This window comes from Gossypium arboreum, chromosome 12, assembly GCF_025698485.1.
Source record: "Gossypium arboreum isolate Shixiya-1 chromosome 12, ASM2569848v2, whole genome shotgun sequence".
Lineage (NCBI taxonomy): Eukaryota > Viridiplantae > Streptophyta > Magnoliopsida > Malvales > Malvaceae > Gossypium > Gossypium arboreum.
The window spans coordinates 90467240-90494341 of record NC_069081.1 but is presented as its reverse complement, the minus strand read 5'-3'; the positions used below and the strand labels follow the sequence as shown (position 1 = coordinate 90494341).

The 27102-nt window shown below is 35.0% G+C and overlaps 4 protein-coding genes across 9 annotated transcripts; 3 read left to right on the top strand and 1 right to left on the bottom strand.

The window, feature by feature from the left end:
• The first annotated feature begins 1710 nt into the window (after positions 1 to 1710).
• LOC128279213 (putative pentatricopeptide repeat-containing protein At3g01580) lies at positions 1711 to 4257 on the top strand. Its single transcript, XM_053022686.1, has 2 exons — positions 1711 to 3843; positions 4142 to 4257. The coding sequence occupies exon 1, from the start codon at positions 1945 to 1947 to the stop codon at positions 3832 to 3834; it is 1890 nt and encodes a 629-aa protein (XP_052878646.1). The 5' UTR covers positions 1711 to 1944; the 3' UTR covers positions 3835 to 3843; positions 4142 to 4257.
• Positions 4258 to 4314: 57 nt separating this feature from the next.
• On the top strand, positions 4315 to 7669 carry LOC108477383 (elicitor-responsive protein 3). Its single transcript, XM_053022687.1, has 5 exons — positions 4315 to 4929; positions 5010 to 5075; positions 5162 to 5300; positions 5963 to 6098; positions 7267 to 7669. Exons 1-5 carry the CDS (start codon positions 4863 to 4865, stop codon positions 7420 to 7422), a joined length of 564 nt encoding a protein of 187 aa, XP_052878647.1. The 5' UTR covers positions 4315 to 4862; the 3' UTR covers positions 7423 to 7669.
• Positions 7670 to 9909: 2240 nt separating this feature from the next.
• LOC108477142 (rop guanine nucleotide exchange factor 3-like) lies at positions 9910 to 13585 on the top strand. Of its 4 annotated transcripts, none has more exons than XM_017779599.2 (8): positions 9910 to 10356; positions 10655 to 11030; positions 11148 to 11264; positions 11583 to 11737; positions 11853 to 11927; positions 12388 to 12678; positions 12856 to 13200; positions 13285 to 13585. In XM_017779599.2, the coding sequence occupies exons 2-8, from the start codon at positions 10694 to 10696 to the stop codon at positions 13402 to 13404; spliced, it is 1440 nt and encodes a 479-aa protein (XP_017635088.1). In that variant the 5' UTR covers positions 9910 to 10356; positions 10655 to 10693; the 3' UTR covers positions 13405 to 13585. The 4 variants fall into 4 exon arrangements, with proteins under 4 accessions (XP_017635088.1, XP_052878393.1, XP_052878395.1 ...); XM_053022433.1 differs by lacking the exon at positions 9910 to 10356 and adding an exon at positions 10387 to 10493; XM_053022434.1 differs by lacking the exon at positions 9910 to 10356 and adding an exon at positions 10442 to 10465.
• Positions 13586 to 15007: 1422 nt separating this feature from the next.
• On the bottom strand, positions 15008 to 26405 carry LOC108479287 (mediator of RNA polymerase II transcription subunit 12-like). 3 transcript variants are annotated; one of them, XM_017781792.2, is made up of 14 exons: positions 26068 to 26405; positions 25544 to 25588; positions 25235 to 25428; positions 24653 to 24712; positions 24375 to 24480; positions 23819 to 23887; positions 23622 to 23675; positions 23364 to 23471; positions 23092 to 23241; positions 22644 to 22988; positions 20123 to 22518; positions 17031 to 19625; positions 16290 to 16581; positions 15008 to 15877 (listed from the first exon to the last, which is right to left on the bottom strand). In XM_017781792.2, the coding sequence occupies exons 3-14, from the start codon at positions 25360 to 25362 to the stop codon at positions 15425 to 15427; spliced, it is 6756 nt and encodes a 2251-aa protein (XP_017637281.1). In that variant the 5' UTR covers positions 25363 to 25428; positions 25544 to 25588; positions 26068 to 26405; the 3' UTR covers positions 15008 to 15424. The 3 variants fall into 3 exon arrangements, with proteins under 3 accessions (XP_017637281.1, XP_052878392.1, XP_017637280.1); XM_053022432.1 differs by lacking the exon at positions 26068 to 26405 and adding an exon at positions 25695 to 26060; XM_017781791.2 differs by lacking the exon at positions 25544 to 25588 and having other exon boundaries at positions 26068 to 26403.
• Between the last annotated feature and the right edge of the window lie 697 nt (positions 26406 to 27102).

The window sequence follows — 27102 nt, the reverse complement described above, 5'->3', positions numbered from 1 at the left end:
ATACTTGAAAATATATTTGGATAAGATTTAAATGATTTATGCAAATTTGATTCAGAGATTTTATAACTAGATTTGTTATATCAAAACAATTGAAAATTAAAGTTAACATATTTTTTTACCAACAACTAGGCTAATATCTTCGTTTTTGTAAAGTATAAAGACTAGATTCTGACAAATTAAAGTATAAGGACTAATATATCAATTTTCATAAAATAGAGAGATGAAATGAAATTAGACCATTTAGATAACGTGATTATAGAGAAAAGGACCTTATACGGGCAGTTAGGGATAGGCCTAAGCAAGGCAACCCAAGTTTCAATTGGGCCTATATGTCAGCCCAAATCGATGTCAATATTCAAGAGAGAACAATAACTCGGTTGGGTTACAAATTTAAGGCTCATTGACAAAATTTGCCATTAACTTTACATTTTTGTCAATTTGACCATTATTATTATTATTATTTTAGTTAAATTTGGCTCAAACTTTTAAAAAAAGTCGAATTTAACCATCAACCTTTCAAAAACAGTTGATTTGATATCTTTTAAAAAAAATACTAACTATAACATTGCATTTTTAAACATGGCGATTGCATAACAAAATGCATGTAATTTATGTTTTTTTTGAATTTTTATAATTTTAAATTATTTATTGGTATAACATACAAGATAAATTATATTATGTCAGCATAAAGTATATGTAGACTGCCACACGGCCAAAATTGTTTAAAAATAATATTTTAATAAGCATTTACATTAAAGAAAAGCTATCGACTCTTTTGAAAGATTAATGGCTAAATTTAACTAAAAAATAGAATAATGGTCAAATTAACAACAAATATAAATGTTGAAGACTAAATTTATTATTATACCAAAAATTAAAAAATCGATTTAATTGAACAAGCTCATAATTTACTTATGATAATAATAATTATCTAATTTTTATCAATACAAATTAATTCCATTTTAATTATTTTTATTTATAATTAATTTAATTAGTCAAAAATAACAAATAGAAGTTGGTTAATTAACCCGACTAACTTACCAATCATAAATGAAATTGGTTTGGCGGATTAAGACGTATATTATTTTATAAACTATTCTTATCACATCAATCATGATTCTTACTAATTAAAATAAATATATTATCTTTTTTCCACATTATTTGTACAGTTGGTAATGAGTAATCATGGATAATGTGAAAAAAATATAGTATTTTATTTTTAATTGATAGGACCGTAGATAATATAGTAAGATGGTTAATAAAATCAATTCTCCAATCAAATAGTCAAATAAATTTGTAATTGATCGAAAAATTGATTGCTTTCCCTATTCAAAGGTTACACTTTCTAGTAGCCGATTAAATCTTAACTCAATTGGCATCGACATTATTTCCAGTGTAGAAGGACGTGGATTCGAGTGCGTTAAAATGTATTATCCTCCTATTTAAGAATTGGAGAGAGGCTATGAGTAGTTCTAGGCATTATATTAAAAAAAATAGATATGATAAGAACTTATAATAATATTAATATTAAAAAAAAAAAGAAAAGGTTACACTTTCTAATAAATTTGAGAGGTATTTATGGGCTGGGCTTAAATCCAACTTAAATTTATATTTTTCAATTTCAATCTGGCTCGACTCAATTAAATTTACTGTTTAAATAAAAATAAAAATTATCAAATTTTAAATAGTAAACTGAACTATTTAAATAGGCCTGAGCAAAACGAACTTAAGATGAAGCCTAGAAACTTTTTGAAATCGGATCTCGACCCAGTCCTGCCATGAACGCCTGTATTCGTAAATCGTAACTCATGAGGAGCAAAGCAAGAGAATAAGGAAGTCAATGACAGGCCATAGGTCTCGTGGGCTTCCTAATTTTAGTACAAGTTCTTCTCTTGTTTGGGCCATAAAGCGAAATCGTTTAATCGTTTTAACACATTTGGATGTATGTTTTCTCAATCTCGCAATGCACAGAAGCTGTTTGCAGAAATTACCCAAAGAATTAAAAGCTCGCCGACGAAAATCTCTGCTACTTTATTCCATAGGAATTCAAGCCACGATGACACTGTTGAGCCCAGTGCTGAAAATGATCATGTATTGGTATCATGGACATCCAAGTTATCCAAATTGGTGAAACAAGGGCAGCCAGAGGAAGCCATTTGCTTGTTCAAGAGAATGCTATTGTTGAAGAGTAATCAAAGGCCTAACTATGTTACAATTTTAAGCTTAATAAAAGCCTTAGATGCTCTACATTGGGATGTTTTGGTAATGATGGTTCATGGGTTGGTGGTCAAAATGGGGTTTATATCAGAGCCCTCCGTTTTAACTGCTCTTATTGGGTCTTATTCCGTTTATGGTATGGGAACTTGTTGGAGTTTGTTTCATCAAATACCTGATAAAGATGTTGTTTTATGGAGTGCTGTGGTTTCTGCTTGTGTTAAGAATAAGGATTATCTGGAGGCTCTTGACTTGTTTAGAAGAATGCAATTTATTGGGTTGAAAGTTAATCATGTTAGTATTGTCAGCATTTTGCCTGCTTGTGCTAATCTTGGCGCTCTACGGTTAGGTAGAGAAATACACGGTTTTATTATAAAAAGAATGTTTTCTCATGTTATTAGTGTTCAGAATTCATTGGTTGATATGTATGCAAAATGTAGGAATCTCGAGTCAGGGATTCGTGTTTTTGATGGGATGTTGGAGAAGGACTTGGTTTCTTGGAGGACTGTGATTCGCGGTTACATCGAGAATGAATGTGGGATAGAAGCAACTAATATCTTCTCGAAGATGCAGCTGTTGTCTTTTTTTGCCCCGGATGAATTTGTTGTCCGGGATATGATTATGGCTGTGTTACAATCTGGAGAGAATAAACTTGGATCTGCATTTCATTGCTATATTTTGAAAAACGGGTTCTTGGCTTTTGTTTCTGTTGCAACTGCTCTTTTGCAGATGTATGCTAAGTTTGGAATGGTTTGTTCAGCTAGGAGTGTATTTGATCACATTGGCAATAAAGATGTCATTGCATGGAATGCAATGATCTCAGCTTACACCCAAAGCAAGTTACCTTTTAATGCCGTGGATACATTTACACAGATGTTACATATGAACGCGAAACCTAATGAATTCAGTTTAATTAGTCTACTGCAAATGTGTTCTTTGATGGCATCTCAAGAAGTATCTCATGAACTTGGAGATAGCATCCATGCTTTCATAGAAAAAGTTGGTTACTTGAGGAATGTTTATTTATCATCAGCCTTGATAGATTTCTACTGCAGATCAGGAAGGGTCAAGCAAGGAAAGGCTCTTTTTGATGAAGTTCCTATCAAAGATCTCATTTGTTGGAGTTCATTGATTAATGGATATGGATTAAATGGTTATGGAATTGAGGCTCTTGAGACATTCTCAAATATGTTAGATTGCGGGATAAAGCCAAATGAAATTATTTTTCTTTCTGTTTTATCTGCTTGTAGTCATTGCGGGCTAGAATACGAGGGTTGGAACTGGTTTTATTCTATGAAAGAGAAGTATAATGTCACTCCAAAGCTTGCACACTATGCATGCATGGTGGATTTGCTCAGTCGCCAGGGTAATATTGAACAAGCGCTAGACTTTGTGAAGAAAATGCCAATGGAGCCAGATAAAAGAATCTGGGGAGCTATTCTTGCTGGTTGTCGATTAACGCCTGGGCCAATTGAGAATGTAGAGTTCGTTGTTGAACAGCTTGCTACCTTGGATCCACAAAATAGCACTAACTATTACACAATTTTATCAGACCTATATGCAAGTGAAGGTAGAGAGGAAGATGTAGAGAGGATGAGAAGATTGGTGGAGAATGCCTAGAAAGAAAAGGTTGGATACCTCAGTAGCTTGTCTTCTGTACATTCTATCAATTGAGCAGTAGCCAGTAGGCAAACCAATTGGTATCCTTTCCCTGTATGCAATTCATTTTGTGGTATACTGAAAATGAATTTTATGAGGGTTTTGTCTTTTTCATGGAATCTGGGGTCTTTCTGGTATGCTACTAAAAGTACCTTCTCATTTCGTTTTATGCTTTGATATCATAATTGGGACTGAAATAAAGTTCCATGTTCCTGAATTTTGAGCTAAGTTTGGGACTTTAAGTAAGAACAAGTATTATTTTTGCCAGGCAACCGGCCGAGCCCCCAATGATATAAGGTATTGTCCCCAGCTCGTGCCGGGGTTTTGTCTCCCACCTCCATTGAGAGACATGTACGGTTCATGGAGAGGAGCGCCTCAAGGCAACAGACCATACATGGTCACATGGCCACCCACCAAGGGAATGTGAGTGTCTTCACTCTTGGTGGGGTTTGAACCCCTGACCTATGGCATATAGGCCACCAATTAGGGGATATGGTAACACTTGAGCTAGCTAATCTGCTTTAGTTTAAGGGCTTTATTTTTCCTTTAAAAAAACTATCATCTAAATGAAAACTAATCTAATATCCTTACTCTTTAAAGTAAGCCTGGATCTAGCTTGATAGTTGAGACCAAGCAAGACCTACTTGGATATAAAAGTAGTATTGATGATCTCGCTATCAAACTATTCCATTTTTTCAGTATACAAAACATTTTCCAATGCTAGAATTAAATGAACATTGGGTTCTTCTTGGGAGTTTGAAGTGTAGAATTTATGGCTAGAAGTTACTCCAATTGGTACTTTGAAGTTGGAGTAAATGTTGTATTAAATGAACTTTATAGAACTGAGACTGCATTAACTTTCCCAACTTGATCACATCATAAATCCTGTATATTGATCACTCTTGCAGTCTTGTTCCCTTTCTTAATTACAGAAACACCAACACAGAAACCAAGCTTGCTCTTGTTTTATCTGCAGTTTGATCTCACTCATGAAAGAAGGAATCCTCGAAGTTCTTATCGTAAATGCTGAAGACATTAGACACACTAATCTTATCGGTATCTCTATCTCTTGTCCCTGGCTATGCATCATAGATATGTCCCGTTTTATTAATTTGGTTTTGATCATTTGGTTATAGGAAGACCCGCATACTATGTTATATTACAATGTGGAACTAAAGAATACAGAACCAAAACATCACCAGGTTTCATGTCTATTGATGACCTGTAAATTACTATTTCTATTCTTTTGGGGTCTCTTGAAACATAACAATTGTGTTTTATGATGCAGGAAAACATAAGAAAGTATTGTGGAATGAGAAATTCAAGTTCAATTTTCCGCTATCCGAATGGAAAAACTTAACTCATATAAAATTCAGGATCATGGACAAGGAATTCTTCAAAAACAACGGTTTTGTTGGTGAAACCAGGTAATCTATTTTACTTCCTTTCTTTCTTCTTAATATGCCTTTTACCTCCATTCTCAATGCCCTGATACCTAAATTTGCACTTATTCTCTAGAATTTTCATATGCCATGAAATATATAGATAATACTGGTGGGAAAGTAATATAAGGACAAAAAATATCATCTGATAATGCTTAGCAGATGGTGAAACTGTTGCTGTAATTCAATCATCTTTTTTGAGGTAAAAGTACCATGAAGCCCCCTATGCTAGGAGTCACATTGCATTTTGTCCCCTCTACTAAAAAAATAGACAAATTAGTCCACATATGTTAGATTAAAAAGTAAACCGGTTCTTCTGTTAAAAATTCTATCCATTTTGTCTATTAAAAATTGGTCCATGTACATCAATATGAGGTATACGTGACACATCATGTGTCATTATCTGGTTATTCCGTCAGCCACGACAGTTTTTAACAATACAGTTTTTAATATAGATGACCGACTTGCTCCTTAATTTAACATATAGGGACTAATTTGTCTATTTTTTAGTAGAAAGTTAAATACAATCAAACTCTTAATACAAAAACCTCCATGATACTTTTTCCTTTTTTTGAGACATTAAAAGCTATTTAACAATTACCACAAATAACCAAACCAGATGAGTTCATTTATTTACTTTTTCTCAGAATTCACCTTGGTGGAATAATTACTGAAGGAACTGACAAAGGATTTATAGTATTGAGACCAGCTCCTTACAATGTAGTGCTTGAAGATGATACCTATAAAGGACAGATAAAGATTGGGTTTAAATTCATTGCTAATGTGAGTTTGCTCAGACCCCAAGTTCCCATTTCTATGTATAGTTTAGCATCTTATTTAGGTTGCCAAAAAGCTTAAATTTATGGGGTAATATAATTTTTGGACCGGCAACAAAGTTAAATTTGAAAAATATAAAAATTTGATGATATGACACTTTGTGATTGTGTCATATTATCACTTGAAAGTTTAAAAATAATATAATTTTTAGGTGATGATCTGGTACAATCTTAAAGCATTATATTCAGTGTTTTAATAACTTAACCAGTAGTTGAACCAGTTCGGTTGGTACGATCGTCGATTTTCATACCAACAATAGTTAAATAATTAATAAAAAATCATAAAAATCTAAAAGCAATTAAAAAATAAATATTAAAAGTTCAACCCGTTCAATTGTTGATTTTGTCTCAATTTTTAATTTTTATCAATTCCAAGCAATTTCTGAATTAATCAATCCAATCCTTTTGTTTGAATTGTTATGTTGATCAATTCTCAGTTTGTTCCATTTGATCATTTTCCAGTAATAGTGGTCATTTCATTAAATTTTGATAGAATATAAGCTCAAGGATCAAAATAGATTTAGTTGCTAAGTTCAAAACCAAAGTGGACCTCCCCCCAAAAAAAAGTACAGGTACCAAAGTAAATTTTAGTACCAAGTTCAAGAGTCAAAAGTTATATTTTTCTAAAATTTATACTAAGTATGCAATTGTAAAGCACATTACATTTTTAAAAAAGAACTCAAGTTTAAATTTTAAAAACAATATTGTTTGAAAGGATAATCATGCACTTCAAAAACACAAGTGGACCATAATCATAGTCTATGGGGGCCTTACCCCTCTCTCAAATTTCTGAAATATTTCAATTATCCATTGAAATTTTAAAAAAAAAAATTAATTAGGCCCTCTAATTTCTTTTTTAAATTCTCATTATATTCTTTTTTTTTTAAAAATTTTGTATTAAGCTCTCTCAAATTTTGTAAAAATTCTCTTTAATTTCACAAAAATTTAAAAGCTCAAAAAAAATTTAAAAATAATTCTCATTAAATTCATACAGTTTTTTTAAAAGTTTACTAGCACTCCCTTAAAATTTAGTTCTAAGATCTGTGATTGACTTAAAGGATTAGTTTTCATGGATGGTAAAAACAGTCATGAAACATGATTTTTTTTTTTTCCAGAAAGAAGTGCAAAATGAGATTCGAGAATTTGCTGTGATGCCTAATGAACCAAGGTCAATTTGTACCTGCATCAAGAATCTATGGAAATTCCCATGGTGGATATGTTTATACCCCTTTAAACAGGAAAATTCCAAAAAGGAGCAGAAGCATGAGTGAGTGGAACAGCATGATGTCAGCTGCATGTGATTTAATGTAAGATTGTGAACTTTGGTCTGAAAATCTACATGATATGAGATGTTTTTTTTTTCAATAATTTAGAGAAATAATAAGGCTTTATACCATTTTGTAAAAGTTTTCAATTAGACCCCCCAAATTAGGCCTGAAAGGCCATTGGATTCAAAAGAAATGGGAGGCACGTCCATCTCATGATATTAATGAATTATTGCTTTGTTTTCCCCCTCTATTTTTCTATTATGTTTGACTTATCGAAATTAAAAAAAAAAAAAAACAAACATCATGAATTTATTGTTCACAAAGGCTTGTGTGCTTGCTATTGATTTCCTAGCTAACCTCCGACCAAGGGGGCCTATAAATAAATTCTCCAAAACATGCAAGCAAAATAGAAGATTTTAAATTTGGCAAAGAAATTGTTGTAAAGATCAGATAAAATGTATGTTAGGTCAAGTGACAAGAATTTTGATATCTCTAAAGTAAGGTTTCAAGTTTGAATATCACTAATGGAGGGACAATGGTATGGAACTTTACTTCATGTTTAAGGGTTTGATCTAGTTTAACTTTAAATTCAATCGAGACCTAGTATAAATATCGGATATAGGAAGGTCTTATTAAAAGAACATTTCAGTTAATTTTTCTATCCAAGAAAAGAATTAGAACTAAAATGATAAAGAAGTAAAATTAGGAACTAATTTTGTTATTGTGGAAAAAGAAAAAAACTTGTTTGAAAAATGGATTTTGGTGTTTTCTAACTTTCCCATCAACTTGAATAAATCACAAGGTAATTTGGTAATTATTGTCCAATTTGATCACTAAATTTGAATTTCTTAAAGATATAATGACATGGCATTCGAAAATTGCATCATGCCATCACTTGAGTTTTTTTAAAAAAATTATTATTTTTGTAACTTTTAGATTTTATTTGATTTTTTTTAAAAAAGTCAGGTGATGATGCGACATAATTTCAAAGTGACATGTCAACATATTTTAAAAGAATCCAAGTTTAGTAACCAAATTAGAAAAAGTTGTCAAATTTTGAGACTATTATAGACCCAAAACAGTTTAATGATCAAATTGAAAAACAATTAACAAATTCAGGGACTAAATATTAATACCACATAAGTTTTTAAAGGCAAAGTGGTTGGAGTAATATCATAAGGGGGAAAACCCTAATTTTACCTACTCATAAAACCTGGACTGTGACACCATCTTTTCCCACTTGTTATTCCTTCACATGTTTTGGATTTACATCATTCTAATGAATGTTTCTAAATTTGCTTTGAAACCCATCATTTTCTTTTCTTTTCTTTTTTTTTGAAAAAGAAACCCATAATTTTCTTTATAGTCCAAAACATTGAATTACGAATAAGAGACTTTATTATTTAATATAAGTTTTTTGCCTTTTACATCACTTAATCATAATGTGATAAATCAGCTTATTTTAGTCAATTTCTTATACATATCCATCTGCATAATGTGATCTCACATGGTAACATATCCGTTATTAAAATATAAAATTCTTTTATATAAATTTAAGGATAAACTATAAAATAATCACTTTTGTTTGCCTCGAATTACATTTTAGTCACTTATGTTTGAAATGTTACGTTTTAATCACTTCCGTTATCGTTTGTTACAAAGTAGTCACTTTACCGTTAAATTCCATTACCTCTCTAATGGAAGTCCTACATGACAATCCAAATGGATTTTAAATGCCAACTTGGATGTCCTACGTGGCAGTCCAAATTAAATTTATTTAATTAATTAAAACTCTATTTTCATCCCAACAATTAGACATCTAAGTTGGCATTTAAAACCTATTTCGACTGCCACATAGGACTACCTTTAAGGAGGTAACGAAGTTTAACTGTAGAGTGACCACTTCGTAACAAAACAATAACATAAGTGACTAAAACGTAACATTTCAAACATAAATGACTAAAATGTAATCTAAGGCAAACAAAATGATTATTTTATAGTTTACCTTAAAATTTAATCTTAACATTTAATTTTTTATCGTTTTAATTAAATTTTTTTATTTTAACTCACTTCTTAAAATTTAGTTAAATTAAAGTTTTATGAAAATCCAACTTATTTAATTATTAAAATTTTAACAATACGAAAATAGCAATCCATATTCCTTTCGTAAAAATTTTAAAAATAGAAATATACATAGATGTTCACACATGTATTAAGTCAATGTTATTAAACTTTTAACATTTCAATTAATTTTTCTTTAAAAAATAATTACTTAATTAGATTAAATATTTAAAAGTTAATTGTGAAAGTTATAAATTTGTTATTATGTTTTTTCTAAAAAGAAACTAACAACATTTTTTTCTCTAATTTTATATATCAATTTCAGGGTTAAAAGATAGAATTTCTGACACTAACTCAGAAAGTTAGAAAATTTTCATTTAATTAAAAATAAAAAATAATTGAGATTCTTTTTTCACCGAAAACTATAAAATATTCATCACGTATTTGCAATTTGCAACATCATACAATAATACAAGCCACCCAAGTCCTCGTAAATATTCAATTCAATTTACAACTAAGAAACACACTCTGTATGTTCTATCAGAAACCAAAAAAATACTCTTTCAACAAGAATCCAATCGAACCCATTTTTGTTTTCCAGATTCTGAAACTGGGTTTTTCTTCTTTGATCACAAAAAGCAAAAAGAACCCATCAATCAGACGGTCAAGAAGTCAAGATCCCTTGTCTTTTTATGTTCATATGATGACGATGATGATGATGATGGTAGCATGGTGGAATTGCAAAAAGAAAGCTTATCTTTTGGATTATATCAACAAAAAGGAACTGTTTTAAACGTTATTCTTCAGATTATTACTAGCTATATTATCATCATCTTCTTCAACGGTTTTGAATTCAAAAATCTATACTTTAAAAAGGTAAGTGGAAAAAAAGAACGTTGCTTTATCATCAACGGTTGCTTATATATAAACTTTATTGTTCATATTGTCAGTGAATTACAATGACCTGTGACTATTAGCACACCAAGTATTTGCTTTTTTGTTTCTGTAACAAAGTTGGGTCTTTTTCTTTTTCTTTCTTTACACTGTAGAATTATTCAGTTTAAGCCTTTTTTGGTCGGGTCCATGTTTTTGGACCATGGTTTGATTATGGTTTTTCAAAAAAGTTCTTAAATCTTGAGCCCCCACTGACCAAAATTTTAATGATTATTTGCAGATAATAGAGTAAAGAGAAGTGTTATAAAGAGGTGTTCAAATGGAGAATTCATCAAACAGTGATGAAAACTATGATGTGGGTTATCAACCATCACCTTGTTCAACTGATCCAAATGATCAGTCAACCATGAGTGGTGATTCATTTGTGTATTGCCGAACATATTCATCGACTTCAGTATTTTCTGAACCTGTTGATGATCACCATAGTTGCTGTAGTGAAGCTTCACCTTCTTGTTCTTCTCATTGGTCAACTAGGAGATCTGGTGGGGTTGTTCCTCAAAAGCAAGCTCTTCTTACAAGGCTTGTAACAAAACAGTGCAAAAATAGCAATGCAGATGATCATCAAAAGCTTGATGATTTGGAATCATTGGATTTAGGTATGTAAAATTGCTTGAGTTTGTCTTTCATATGCTTAAACTATATATATATATGTATATATATTGTCTCCTTTTTTAATTTTTATGCTAATGGAGGTTCAAAATTATGTTGGAAAGAACTTGAAATGATGAAGGAAAGATTTGCAAAACTTTTACTGGGAGAAGATATGTCTGGAAGTGGAAAAGGAGTATGCACAGCTATCACAATCTCAAATTCCATAACCAATCTTTACGGTAGATACGCACATATACATTCATACATTTATATCTACTCAAAAAATAGCAAATTAGTTCATATACGTAAGATCAAAGAGCAAATTGATCTTTTATTAAAAATTTTATTCATTTCTACTATTAAAAATCATCTCTATGCATTAACATGACGTCACTATTTAGTTATTCCGTCAAGCATATATCTAATCTACAGAAACTAGTTTGTTTTAGGAGGCCAAATATAATTTGACTCCTAGAACAGTGGCCTTTGTGGTACTTTTACCATATATTTGAAATCTATGGAATTGCTTACTCTATGTTGAATGGTAATTACTGCAGCAACTGTATTTGGGCAAAATTTGAGGTTGGAGCCATTGAACCCTGAAAAGAAAGCTCTTTGGAAAAGAGAAATGGATTGTCTTTTATCTGTCTGTGATTATATTGTGGAATTTACCCCCAAGTCACACAATTTACGTAATGGAGCAGCTGTTGAGGTAAGATTTCATAGTCCATATCCAAAAAGATTACTTTTTTATGGATATTTATCATCTTTGCTTGCTTTAACATGATATATATATCTATGTATGTATGTATATGTTACATGTTTAGATAATGGAAAGCAGGCAAAGATCAGATATTTACATCAATCTTCCAGCACTGAGAAAATTGGATGCAATGCTCATTGTAAGATACAAGCTCTATGTGAGACAAAAATTGGTAAAAGTACCATAGAGACACCTACAATAGGAGTCAGATTGCATTGTGCCTCTTCTACTAAAAGATGGGCAAAATAGTCTCTGTAAATTAGATCAAAGGGCAATTTTTTTTTATTAAAAATTTCATCCTTTGTACTATTAAGACAGTGATGCTTTGCATGCAATATCTACCTTATGCTAACTTACAGAGACCAGTTTTTAACAATAGAAATTGATGAAATTTTTAATAGAAGGACCAATTTTTTCTTTGATTTAATGTGCAGAGACTAATTTGCCAATTTTTTTAGTAGAAGGGGCAAAATGCAATCTAACTCATAGTACAGGTGCCTATGTAGTACTCTTACCCAAAAAAAACCAGTCTTTTGTTTATATATATATATATATATATATATATATCTATATATCTTAGAGCTTACATTCTTTTGCAGGAAATACTGGATAGCTTCCAGGATAGAGAATTCTGGTACGCAGAGCAAGGGAGTATATCGGCAAATTCGACCCGTATGGGTTCATTTCGAAGAGTTGTTCAAAGAAATGACGAGAAATGGTGGGTACCGGTGCCGTGTGTTCCTTCAAGTGGTCTTACCGAGAAAGCGAGGAAGCACTTGCGACATAAACGAGAATGTGCTAATCAAATTCACAAGGCTGCAATGTCTATAAACAACAGTGTTCTTTCTGAGATGGAAATCCCAGATTCATACATGGCATCACTTCCAAAGGTTAGCCCCTTATGCTGATAAAAACCATAATAGCTTAGTTAGTTCGTGCGGTCACTTGTAAAAGTATATCGATATTTCGTAAGTCCAAGATTCGAGTTCTAGCATCTGCAACCCCTTCCCCTGTCCCTAATGCTTTCTTGGTAGACAAGGTAGTAACTCTCTTTTTCTTATCTACAGAGTGGAAGAGCCAGCATCGGAGACCCGATATACCGCTACATGTACACCACAGAAAAATTCTCCCCTGAGTATCTACTTGATTGTCTCAACATAGCATCCGAACATGAAGCACTTGAACTTGCAGATCGTGTTGAAGCTTCAATGTACACATGGAGACGTAAAGCATGCATGATCCATTCAAAATCATCATGGAATATGGTGAAAGACTTAATGTCCGACATCGATCGAAGTGACAAAAACCATATATTAGCTGAAAGAGCAGAGAGCTTGTTATTTTCATTGAAGCAAAGATACCCTGAACTCTCACAAACGTCCCTAGACACATGCAAAATTCAGTACAATAGGGTAAGTGATAAAAAACTGGTATTTTCTTGCTTTCCACCATAACATGCAAGCTTTGAATGCCAAAATTGTGGGGTTTTTTTGCAGGATGTGGGGCAAGCAATCCTTGAGAGTTATTCGAGGGTATTAGAAGGACTAGCTTTCAACATTGTTGCTTGGATTGAAGATGTGTTTTTTGTAGACAGTACAACAAGAAACCAAGACTGAAAATGGGCTAACTCAACCCCAACATTATTTCAGCTGGTTAACCCAGCTTCTTCTTCTTCTTCTTTTTTTCTAAATTCCTTGCATATGTTGATTCCTGTTATATTTGAACCATTTATTCTTGTACATTAGAATCGTTTAAATAAATCATGTAATTTCTAACACCTTAACCTTGCTTTTTAAATGGGTTTCGTTCATGATCATATGTTACTGCAAACAATACATGTTATTCGTTATAACCTTTGAAACAACAATCTGAAATAAAAGTAGAATGGATACCCACTAATCCATTTTAAACATCAGTCAATGAACCACAGGGACTTGGCAGCCTGCATCAAATATATATAAATATATGTCTGTATGTTGAGGAAGTGGAGGAGGCAGTGGAAAGGATGGTTCACACGGTGGAGGAAGGTTAAGTTTCTATGCCGAGGGACTATGAGTTATGATGTGCAAACTAGTAGAAAAGTGGGCAGGAGAGAGGGAGTTCTCGGCTTTTGGGACAGTCCATGGATGGATACCTGTATTTGGTTCAAGCACGTGTCCATAAGCATAGGTGCAACGTTGGTCGGCGGTACGGCTTGATATGATTGAAGTGGAACATGTGACTAATGTGTGATAATTATCCTATCGGGATTGGCATAGAGAAAAAGCAGAATTTATATTTTCTGCTTCTATATGAATGCTGAGGAAAAAGAAGCTATAAAGTTTGAGAATTCAATCAAACCAGAAATTGTCCATAAGCATAGGTGCAACGTTGGTCGGCGGTACGGCTTGATATGATTGAAGTGGAACATGTGACTAATGTGTGATAATTATCCTATCGGGATTGGCATAGAGAAAAAGCAGAATTTATATTTTCTGCTTCTACATGAATGCTGAGGAAAAAGAAGCTATAAAGTTTGAGAATACAATCAAACCAGAAATAGATATCAGCTACGAATTTCTCAAGGCCAAAAACTCCAAGGGTAAGGGGATCTTGCGTGCTCCTTCCAACGGATGATGCTTAATGTTTTACATTGTATCAGACTCACTGAGATTCATAGTTTTTTAATTTATTTTTGGACCACTGAGATGCAATCTATTAAGTTCATTATCTTCAAACAGCTGCAATATAACCAATTTTCTCATACAAGAGTCAAGACCCACAAATATTACTACTACTAGCATTTCATAAAACATTGGCCCGTATAGGAAGTCATCTTACCTTAATTAAAGCTAAAACTAACACTAAAATAAGTACCCTTGGTTTTGTATATAAAACTACAATAATTTCTAGACATCCCAATTTTTTATATCTAAAACTAATTATAGTGCATAATTACAAAAAAAAAAAAAAAAGTTGGGTTCTATGATCAATGATCCATTAGTTCTGGTGGATGCCTATCCAACAAAAATGTTATCTTGCCATCAGAAATGTTTAAAAAAAATCAATTTAAGTACACAGAAACTGATGTTTAATGATTAAAGTAGTGTATGCATGACTGCAACATAAGCAATAAATGTATTTCAGTACATGGCATGTGGATGTCCATACCTTAGCATGTGCATGTGCCTTGGAGAGAGAGAGAGAGAGAGAGAGAGAGAATTGGAGGCAAAAAGTAGATTAGTAAATGGAACAGCTACATGTCATTCTTGGGATATTTTGCTCAAATCAATTGGTAAACAGAAACAATCATCTCTATATATACAACAAGGCCTCTGAATAGCACTTGTGATACAGTCTAGGTGGAAGCATAAAATGATAGCAAGTTGTATTGCATGCCGAATAAATGGCCTACAATGAGCACATTTTGAGATTATTGTACAAAGACTTTCAGCATGCCACCCGACCATCCGACTGAAAAAAAAATCCCCTCCTAACGGTGTCCCCTCCACTATTAGACATGGAACAGGTAAGAGCTGTGAAATCGATGCCAACATGCATGCAACAGAATTCGTGTTAAATTTTACCTGTTGCTCTTGGGAGGGTTGTGGGGATCGCTAACCTTATACCAAATAAAAAATGAAGTTAAATCTAAAATCAGCTGTCATCATCCACTGCACCGGTATATGTCAGATCCGTTCGCCTCACTCTTACAGCCCCCTTAAGCCAGCTTGAGGCTCGAAGATTAGCACAGTCGCTGCCACCAATGACAATAGTGCCACTTGAAGATGGACTTGAACCTGCTCCATCTTCCAATAGTGTCCATGGGTCGATTTCCATATCGTACTCCTGTAGTGAAGGCATTGACTTGGCTTTTCCCGGTATGTTATTTGCAGTTCGTGCCGATGCAACCTGTCTCTGAGGTGCATTTAAGGTACCATTGCAAGATTCAGGGATGTAGATGCTGGATTGAAGCACACTAAGAGCACCAACTGGGACCGAAGGTGTGTGGCAGGAGATCACATTGCAGAAAGAAGGAAATAATATTGGCATCGCTGCCTGAATACGCCATCTAATCATCTCAGGTAGTTGCATAGAATCTAATTCATTCTGCACCAACAGAAAAAAGTTACCGAGTTGAGTAAAGAATCATCTATCATTTTACTCCAATGCTAACTTCAGTTTGAATAAATAACCTTTTACACACACGGCAAGACTTGTTGAGAACTTTATGTTCATAAGAAGATAGTTTGTTTGAAAAGAGGAATTAAAATGAATCAATATTCTACATTGACAGGAAGGGTATCTCAAGAGCTCATAACTTACATAAAACCAAAAGTCAAATCAGAAGTGCAAACATATACGTCTTTAGCATGCAGCATGCCTGCTTTATTTATATTCCTTATACCAATTACATTACAGGTGCAGCAAAAACACGTCGTGACCACATTTCTAATAAATTTAGGTTTATTTACCAAAACAAGCAGCAGTAAATTTAATAAGGGAAGGATAAAGATCAAACCTGGAAACTCTCCAATGCCTCACGGTCAAATCCAGAAAAATCATTGGCAGTCTTTGACCTTAGCCAACTTGGCTGGCAACTGCTTAACAACCCATGTAGAACTAACAATAAGCGATCAAAAAGACTATCTCTATAAATCTCTGAGGATGCAATACAAGACACCAGCTCCGCGTCCCTCTTCAACTGTTTGAAATTAAAAGATAGGTCCACATCCTCATGCACAACCCTACTTCCAAGCAATCGAAGTATTACAGAGGCAAGCATGTGCCTCAAGTTTCTTGACGATGGTTCCCTAAATAAGCCAACAAATGAAACCTTGGTGAACTAGTTCATTAAATACCAGACACAGTAACACAGATTCTTAATAATATTCCATCACAATGTTGAACAATAAAAAACAATATTCCATCACGACTATCTGATTGAGTGGTTATTAATTTGGATGAAAGAATCCGAAGAGGGGGGGAATAGTTTCTGGTAGAAGACCAAAAGTCAATGTATTTTTCAGTTTTTTTTAAATTCTCCCATAAAGAGAAGAAAATACTCCTGGCACCCAATTTTCAGGCATCAGCAACACAGAAAAGAGTTAAAAAGTTCCTCACATAAGATAAAGGAAAAGATGATCAAATCAGATACAAAACATATCAAAACAGTTCATTTTTTCAATTTACGAAATACGAAAGAGACGAATTACTTCAGAGAAGAAAGAGTGACAAATCATCAAAATAGAAAAAATCTTACCCATCTGCACATATGATCGGCAGTAATCTCACAATAAACTGCAACCTTAATGACATAGAAGCTCGCAAAGCTGCAGGAGAAGGAGGTACAGACTCTGCAGGAGCCATTGTTCGTCTAGCCAATCCAGGACTAGCACCTCTTATACTTTTCCGACTGTTGCTTTTATTCGGAGAAACTTCAATTGAAGAGGCAGTTCCAGTCTGCTTGCTTACGCCACGAGTAACCAACTTTACTTGCTGCTCAATAGTGCTAAACTGCTTTATCAAATCATTTGCAAAGGTATTGCGCGAGTCGGCAGAGCTTTGGTCTATGCAAGGAAGAATCAATTTAGTAAATGCCTTCTCTGTTACATGCTGCTGGCTGATATTGGAACCTTCAACATCGATTTGAGAACCTTTCGCACACTTTTTTGACTCCACGGCCTCCTCAATGACTTCACCTTCCTCAAGAAAGGTGGCTTCGTTCTTCTTCTCTCCCCTATTCGTCACAGGATCACCACCTGAATAAGACCATCCCCAAGGATTCCAAAACTGGGTCTTAGTAGAAAGGTTCTTAGTTTCAGCGATATTAATGAGTCGTTGCCTAATAGTTTTCCGTCCCAAAAGAACATCCATGCCTCCTAAGAACCATTTAGCCTGCATCAGCAATGAATCTTCTAATGACCTTCCAAAAAGATGAACCACCTCTGAGAAAAGAGGAGCAGCATCAGGTCTGACCAACAATCTGGTGAGGATGATCTCAATGAAAACTTTCTCATTCTCAGAAGGAGAAGCTCTTTCAGAACTGGGTGAGGAAGAGCGAAGCGCATCCACCAAGGACATGTCATGACTCTCCATCTTATCAATGAGTGCTTGTTCATTTAAAAGAAGCCTTAATTCGACCCACTGCCAACGAAACTTAGCTGGTTGCAAAGCATCCAATGCACGAATAAGCTTACCTTGCTTTGAATCATTCTCTGCACGCAGAGCTTTAGACTCGCCATGTCCAGAAACCCGATTCCCCTCATCATGTGTAAGAGCAGAATAAGGCATCTTACAATCAATTATAGCATTTAGAAAGAGCCTTGCACGAAGAGGGATAAAGGCCATGGATTTCAAGTGCGTGTCCAAACCATTCAACTCTAGCAAGGCTGCGAACTCAGAATCAGTGGTATCTGCAGCTATAATATCATAAAAACCACGGGTATCCCTCATACAAACATCACGAAAAGGTATGTGTTTCACAGCATCACCGATGGCCATTGTTAAAGACTGATACAATTGATGAATATCTTCACGACTTGCAATGTTACTACTCAAAATGAATGGCTTCCATATAACAAAAGCAAATATTGCATAAGCTGGTGGAAAGACCAAATTAATTGGGAGCAGTCTCTGCATACTTGAAAGAGCTACAACAGGTTGTTCACCCAAGAGTTCCAAAACTAGCCCATCACAAACAGTTCTACAGTTCCCAACAAACAGCCGAAACCAGTGCACATAAATTTCAAATGAGTTGTCCAACTTAAAAGCCCCAACAGATCGGGCATTACCATTAGAACTGGTTTTTGTGCTCCTTACAAACTGAACAACATCCAAACCTTCCTTTAATCTTAAGACTGTTACCATTCTCTCCAAGCTAATGACCCCATGAACAATAGCCCCTAACAGAAGAGCAGAAATAGCAGCTGACATTTTGGTTGTTCTCCCAAGAGTCGATTTGGCAGAACTGTTCAAATTGTCACCAGATATGTTCGCATTAGACTCAGGAGCATCAGGGGACAACTTAAACTGACCACGAGAGGACTTTGCAGGAGCAAATGCTACTGCTAAAGCAGAAGAGGCCTCTGTTCCAAGAGCTACCTCAAATGCCCGGCTTTGGCGTTCTCCAAGGGCTTCCTTTAGCAGGCATAGGCATATTAAATGAATGCGCAAGATACGCTTTGCAAAACTCAAGGAACTTATAGAGGGTTGATAATTTGAATAATTGCTGCCACCAGTAAAATCAGGTATCTTTGCTAGTGTTGATCCTACATTGCCAACAATGGCAGAAACAGCAGAAGACACCAAACCTGGGTCCCCTTCTTGAGCAGCACCACCAGTCTGTCTAATGCAGTCCATTAGTCCCATTATGATTTGTTGAGCAACTTGATAACCATCAACCCCTTTTTCAATGGCAGGAGTTTTTGGTGCACCGGCTGCAACAAGTTTTCTCTCTTTACCTAAGAGAGAGTGCAAGACATCATCAACATGACGCTGAACCATATCTCTCATGCTTAAACCCACTCTCGAAAAACGTCCACCAGTTATCTTTTTACGGAAATAATCATCAGGATCTTCAATACCTCCTGGAACTCCAAATGCAAACCCAAAATCTCCCTCTTGTTGTCCAGATTCAAGTTCAGACAAAAGTCTCTTGTCACAAGTACCTTTGTATTTCTTCTCCCATTCAATTACACTGGCAACTTTGCCATACTTCTTCAACAAATACCAAGCAAACACTAGGGTTCCCGAACCTGTAACTCTTCCATTAGTGGCCATAATTGCAGCAGCACGAAGCATTATAGCTGACAAAGCTTCAGGAACAAGATCTGCAGCAATAAGTATGTTCTCATACCTGAAGAAAAGACATCATTAAGCAAGTAAGATATATATGGAGGTCAAGCCAGCAGAGAGAAAAGAGCCACAAAAAGGCATGACAAATCCAGTAGCTCAAGAATCCAATCCTGAGCAATAACTTCCGGAGAAAAATATTGAAGTTCTCCAGTCTCCAGGATGGTTTCTAGACATCAGTCTACTCCAACCATACACCAAGAAAAAATGTATTTTTGAAATGCTTTCATGCAGACAATAATAGTATAGATAGATCCACGAAAATCCTGAACAGTTTTGCTTTAGCCAGAAATTGGGGGCAGAAAAGAGAGGAAAAGAGCTAAAATAACTGGTAAAGTAAGATCAAGACACAGCAAGTGTATTAAATCATATCGGCAATACAATGGACACTAATAAAGAGCCAGCCTAGAAAAGCACAAATTTTTTATAGCCAGAACTGATATGCATGAACAATTTAGTTAAAAGAAAAAAAAAAAAAAGGGTAGAATAATGATATTTCACCTTCGAAGAGATGATAAAAGATATGCCTCCCCCACTGCACATGCACAATTATCTACATTCCTGGGCACCCTTAGACTGTTTCTCCCACTATGAACAGTAGGACCAGGATTACTGCTAACTATTGGCAACAGCCAAAGGAGAAATTTGATCGCTGAAACTGAATCACAGGAAACATCCATTAGATGCAGTATAACTGATAGTTCATCCTCACCAAGCTTCCATCCCAAAGGACTCTTCTCATCAGCCGCAATGAAGGGCCTGCCGTACTGGCCAGCCTTGGCCACAGATTTCTCCGACTCTTCAACAAGCTGCTTGACTACAGATATCAACCAAACCATGATAATCCTCTTCTCCACAAAGCGAAGCTGCTTTAAACCCTTTTCAATCGAAACAATATCTCCAAAATGGGTTGTTCTGATTCCATCCACTGGCTTTAAAGTTTCTACCTCAGTTCTATGATGTGAGCAGTTTATCTTATTATCACAAATGTGACTTGTAGATGCTCCCTGGCTACCCTCAATTCTAGCAGCTGCTAATTGAGCAAGACTCTGAGTTTTACGCACGGTCTTTTGTCTACCACGAGAAACTTGCTTTGTTGATTTAAGAGGAGGATCAGATTTGAAAGATTCTATGTTTTTCTGCCCCTTCCTCATCCACCAAGTATCTTCATCATCTGATGGAATTGGTGAAGGTGCTTGAAGATATAAACTCTTATCTTCACTTAATTTCTGTCTTTTTACCCTTTTACAATCTTCATACCCAGGGGCACCTTCAAACATGTCCGGCTTGTTGCATGTTGACCCAACAGACCTTTTGGAACTCCCTTGAGACTCTTCAACTCCACTATCTGCAGATGTAGAAGATAAGCTAGGGAATTGCAACAATACTGAAATGGAAGCCTTCAGTCCTTCAAGGTCCACATCTCTCCTGAAAGTCTTTGAAGACTGAAGAGTTTTCCACCGATCACCAGAAACTTGGAAAGCACCATCCCTTCCTGAGGTAGAATGAGACTTTTTGTCATTAGTTGATACATGAGAAGTGTTTGCACTATTATGTTGATCAAAAAGAAGATTGTGAAGGACAAGACGACGCTCATTTGAGTAAACATTTACAGCCTCAAGCAATTCTGAGCCCTTAGCAATTCTTGCTTCTTCCAAAATATCTAGCATATACTGCCCAGGTAGCTGCTTCAAGATTCGATGGTGTCTCTTTCTTCTGTCCAGGTCAGCCATAGGTCGGGATATATCGATAATCCCACTAACTATAAGCTGTCTCACATATGCCTGAGGATAAAAGATTCCAGATCGTATGAGTTCCAGTATGAAAAGCTGAAGACGCTTGCCACCTTCTCCTTTAAGCCCTTCATGCTGATCGATCCAGCACACAATAATATCATGCAGGGGACCAGGGCTGTCAAATATATCTGAAGAACTACTACTTCTTCCATGAACATATTTTCCATTGCTTTTAGCTTCATATATATTTCCCAACAAATTCCTCCTGGAATAGTTATTCTGATAACTGGTATTATTTGCAGTGCTGTAAAGTCCAGAAGCTCTTCCCTTCTTGTATTCTGGGTTCTGCCACTCTTTCCTCTTCAGCTTTAGAAGATGAATTGCAAGATATATTTGTGAAAAATCTTTTCTACCAGTGAACTTCAAGTTATGGGGAGGAGCAGTCCGGAAGTCTCGGAAATCACATGTTGCCCACTCACAGAGGAAAAAAACTGAACAAATCAATGACAAATTCACAGTTTGAAGCCATTTTAGTGATGATCTTAAGCATGGGCTGACCTTAGCAACCCAACCTTCGCCAACTGCTCCATCACAAAGATCATCAAAGATATGTTTATAAGCCTCTATTAGATCTCCATGCAAAAGAGCTTTGTCCAGAGTCTGCACAGCTTTTGCCATACTTTGGCAAGGATATCCAGCACTTGCACCTTTAGCAAGATTATCAGCACACTTGTGGATGGTGGAAACAACATGATCGAATGACAAGGACTGGTATTGGGAATCAAACCCTTTAACTTTGAGAACATAAGCATATGCTGAATTGCTTTTTATTTTCCCTGCATCATCTGATGACTTTGACAAAAAACCAACATCACTAAATGCATGTGAAACTACACAAGTTGGTAAAGGAAAGCAATCTAAAGCAACAAATGTATCTGGCACAGCCTGTATCAAATAGCGAAGCATCTCAACCAGTGCAGATACTGTATACGCTCTCCGGGAATTATCAACCAAATCAGCTCCACCAGGTGAAGGCTCACGGATAAAGCGAATAGCTATAGCCACAAGATTACGTACATATGTCTGACATAAAATAACTGTTTCTAAAACTCCATAAACAATTGGCAATAGCAACTGCAGAATCTCAAGCAATTCCTTTTCCTGGAAAAGAACAAATATGATAATCAAAACTACAAGAATGTTCATAAGCTCACAATTACTCCCTATACGAGCATTCCTCAAAGAAAGGTGGAAAAAGCATTTATAGGTCACACCAAATTCAATACCTGCAGTTGATTGAGAACCCAGTCAATGATAAGAGAGGGAAGAACCAGCCCTTCTGCATGATGCCATTGCAAGAGTCGCACCACATACAACCATTTGAATTGAAGAGACGGCTCCTCACCATCAAGGGTTGTTGATGCTGAGGCACTCCTATGCTGCAAAGACGCCGCATTATGCATTTGTGGCAATCGATCTCTACCATGTTGAGTAAAATGAGAATTATTTCTAGAAAAAATTTCATCTAAAAGGTGCTGCAAGTAATCAATAACATCTTTTGTCCAGAGCTCTGTACGAGATAATTGAGCTTTGTCGAGTGATCCAGTAGAAATTGCAGAACCTGGGCGAACCTACAAAAGACAACCATAATTTGCTAACAACCGATATGATGAATAGACTAGACCAATTGCGAAGAGTGTGATCAGATTGCTTCAATAATTAAAGCAATTGTACCTGATTAAGATAAGTTACTTTGATAAACCAAGTTGCTCTCAGCAATGGAACGTTATTCCGGATAAGAACTTCAATTAATGTTCTATTCTTATACCCAAGAGGAACCTGATCGGCCAAAGAACACAAACTTTTGTTTTGCTGTGATAAGCCCTGGGAAAAATATAAGGAAACAAATAATTGAGTTAATGAATAAAGTTTGTTTTTGCCTTTCACCAAGCTTCAAGAACTCAAAATTGATAAGAAACAACAGAACTTAGGGAGCATAAACACACCTCAATCCATTTCTTTCTGAAATCTTCACTGCATGGCCTTTGTTCAGGGAAAACCCCTGGTTTACTTAACAGTGAACCAGAAAGAGGGATACCATATACCTGACCAGCCTGACGAGAACAAAATACAGCCTCAAATACTATACTGGGATTCAGACTTTAAAGAGGAAGCAAAACAAAATTTGATAATACAAGTACTGAAACAAGAAACAACTAAAGAAGCAGATAAGTGAATAAATATGAATAGAACAAATGCATTACCTTCCGCTTTTGAGCACGAGATTCATTGATAGCCCTTAGACACTTTCTTATTGCCTGCAAAGAAGACAAAAACTTATTAGAAAGTTAAAAACATTTTCCAAAAACTGCACGTTATATTTCACAAGAAATTAAATTTAATAAGCACAAAAGTAAACAGTCTACTCAACTACCATAGCACCAGAAATAAAGTGACTTACATCTCTGCATTTGAGAACAACTGGCTTTGTAAAAGCCTGAATCTGAGTCAATGAAATCTCTTTCGAATCCTGAACAGAGAGCGGGACCATGTTAGGCAACAAATCTGATAGTAATAAATGAAGCTAGTGGAAAGACAGTTAATCTCCTGAAATTAGCATAAAAATTTCCCGGATATAAATTTCCTACAGCTTTAAGAAATTGCTATCTCCGCGTCAAACTCAAAACAGCCTCAAACCAATACTATTGATCAAGGAACAATTTTTCAGATTTAATCCTAAGGCTTTAAGATATCACTAAGTCACTATCTCAGCATCAACTCCAACCAGCCTCACACCGATATGGATCAACTCCAAGCAGCCTCACACCGATATGGCTAAGTAAATTTCTCAGCATCAACTCAAAGCAGGGCAAAGAAAATAAAGCATCATTACCTCAGCATTAAGTTCAAGTAATGTAAATTCATATAGATTGGAAAAGCGACCATAGTTACCAACCACACACATGGATGTTGCAGGGGAAAAAGAGTAAAGATAGCAGTCAATAATAAGAATATACCTCCAGTCCATCAATGGTATCCTTATATCCCTGTTGCACATTTTCTCTAGTGAGAGTCTCCTCAGGACAAGTTTGGGACTGAGGATGAAAATCAGGGGGGCCAAGTCTGAAAAGGAACAATAATAAAATACTAGTATGCAAGATAAACTACATGTCTACATTCAATAATTTAAGAAGATAAATTTAAGAATCAAGCAGTAGGCCCATCAACTCAAATAGCTTCATAATCCATTATCACAAAGCAGTCAAAAGGGTCATATAACTGTATTATGAGGTACCTGCAATTAAGCGGTTCCTTGTCACACTTCAACTTGTAGGATGCTAACTGAGATTGCCGCCTATAAAATGGGTATAATTAAGGATACCAGGCAGAGAAAGTGTATTCTCACACTAAGACAACTTTATAGATCTAGTAAAAACCGTTAAGCATAAATATATTTTCTGAAATTTAATATATTAAGTTATTAACAGTCCATAGCAAACTAGATCTATTTTTCAGGGGAAAAAGGGGAAAGTGCGAGATGATTTGAAAAATAATAAAGGTGCAGGAGATATAAAGCATTAGATACCACATCTAACCACAAACACCCTATGCACAGTCATACAATCAGATAACTGGACCAAAGTGCTCACAGCAAAACTTAGAAGCTAATTCAAGATTAGCAGTGTTCTTAAGAGTCGAAACTGGAGCAAAAGATTCTCAACATATGGTCACTAATTGAAAATTCATCAAAGGATAATATCCCAAAAATATAGTCTAACCCTCTTTAGAATCAACAAAAGTAAAATCAATTCAAAATCCAAGGACACAGAAATCTGTAACCAGAGCAAAAACGAGTATGGTATTTTGGAACAGTCACCTAGAATTGAATTGGAAGTTAGGTGGTAACGAAGATGGGTCAGCCCGGGAAGTATCCCTAGCTGAAGCTCCTCCTATCGCGCTGTTATTAACTGCACTAGTGCAGCCGGCACCATGATACCTTTGCATATCTACCAACTATCAGCGGCATACTGCTTCAAGCATCAAATACTAAGAGGAGATGCCAAAGCCAAGCTGCATTCATGCAAAACATATATATATCAGAACCACCGTGGAATTTTATTAAAAACATATATATATATATATAGAAAATCAAATTGAGAAAGCATAGATGCACTGAGTATGCCACCTCAAACATGGAATCTACAAATTAGCTTATCAATCTCACTCCACCCTGTCAGCAAAGTGAAAGTAAAACCTCATATATATGGGGATATTTAATTAAGAAACAAATAAAAGCAACAACCACTGAAGACAAAAATCACAATTTAATCTCTAACATAATTGTTTGAAACACAGTATGAGCAAATGTCTCCATCCCCAAGTGACTCAATCCAGCATACCAAAAAAATACACCGTTTTTGATTCAGCAATGAACAAATCTACTAAACCGTGCAAACCCCAAAATAGAACTAAAAACAAGCTATGTTCTTTTACATGCTAAAATGCTAAAAATAGAAGAAAACAAAAGATGAGGTAACAAGTTAAAAAGATTGACCCCTTTTTTTACCCCTTTGTGGAGATACTGTCAAGCTAGGGTTTTGATGGCAAATAAGGAAAATAATGTAGGAAGTCGAGGATAAAATTGGAATAACGAAAGCTTATGAAAGAAGATCGAGATTGCAAAAGAAAAAAAAGGATAGTGAAGCTCACCTCTGATAAAAATTAAAACTTTTTCACACACACAAAAACAGAGAATCGATGGAGCTTAAGACCCTTTCTTTTAAGGCTTTGATTAATGAAGACGATGATGGCCTCGGCTTTTCAGTTTCTTCTTTCTCTATGCTCTCAGACAATTAAAAAAGGAGCGAATTTGGTGACGATCTACTCATTAAATTATTACCCACTTCTTTTTAGTGCTAATCTTTATTTTTCCTATTTTACCCTTTATTTTTTTCTTATTTCCTAATCAATCCTTGAGTGGATGAGGAAAAAGGAGGGGGTAAAATGGGGTGTTAATTGAATAAAGTATTAAATTAGTTTCCTATAGAAGAAAGTTATGTTATAACAAGACAAAAGATCCTACTTATACTAGCTTTAATTATGTTTTCAGTGCTAATGATGTGTTGGTAAGAATAAGTTTTGAAATATTCTTTTTGGTAATTTATACTTTTTAATTTTAAAAAATTATAAAATATATTCGAAAATTTCCATTCAAGTTATTGAAATATTCGAGAGTTTTTTTTAATCATTAGGTTGGTGTTTTTTTCTAAGTCAAGCTATTGAGCTCCAAGCGATGATTCGACGATCAGTATAGTAGATTAGTACCCGTCGACGGGTAGAATAACATACCTTAAATTCAAGTTGATCTAACGTTTAGTGGCGAAGATCAAAAAAGAAAATTAGTTACAAAATGGTCACTGAACTACTCGAAAGTTTTCATTTAAGTTACTAAACTTATTAGAGAGTTTTTTTTTTTTAAGTTATTGGGTTGTGAATGTTGTTTTTAAGTCTAGCTAGTGAATTCCAAGCGATGATCTAACGATCAGTTTGGTGGATTAGTACCCATCGGCGAGTAAAAAAACATGGCTTAGATCCAAGTCAATTTGACGGTTAGTGTCAGAGATAGAAGAAAAAGCTATTTGAATTTTGATTCGTAAATTAATAACATTTAAAGTTGTTTCATGAAAAAAAAAAACTAAACTGTAGAAGAGAAGGATAAGGAAAGCTATTTGGATTTTAATTCGT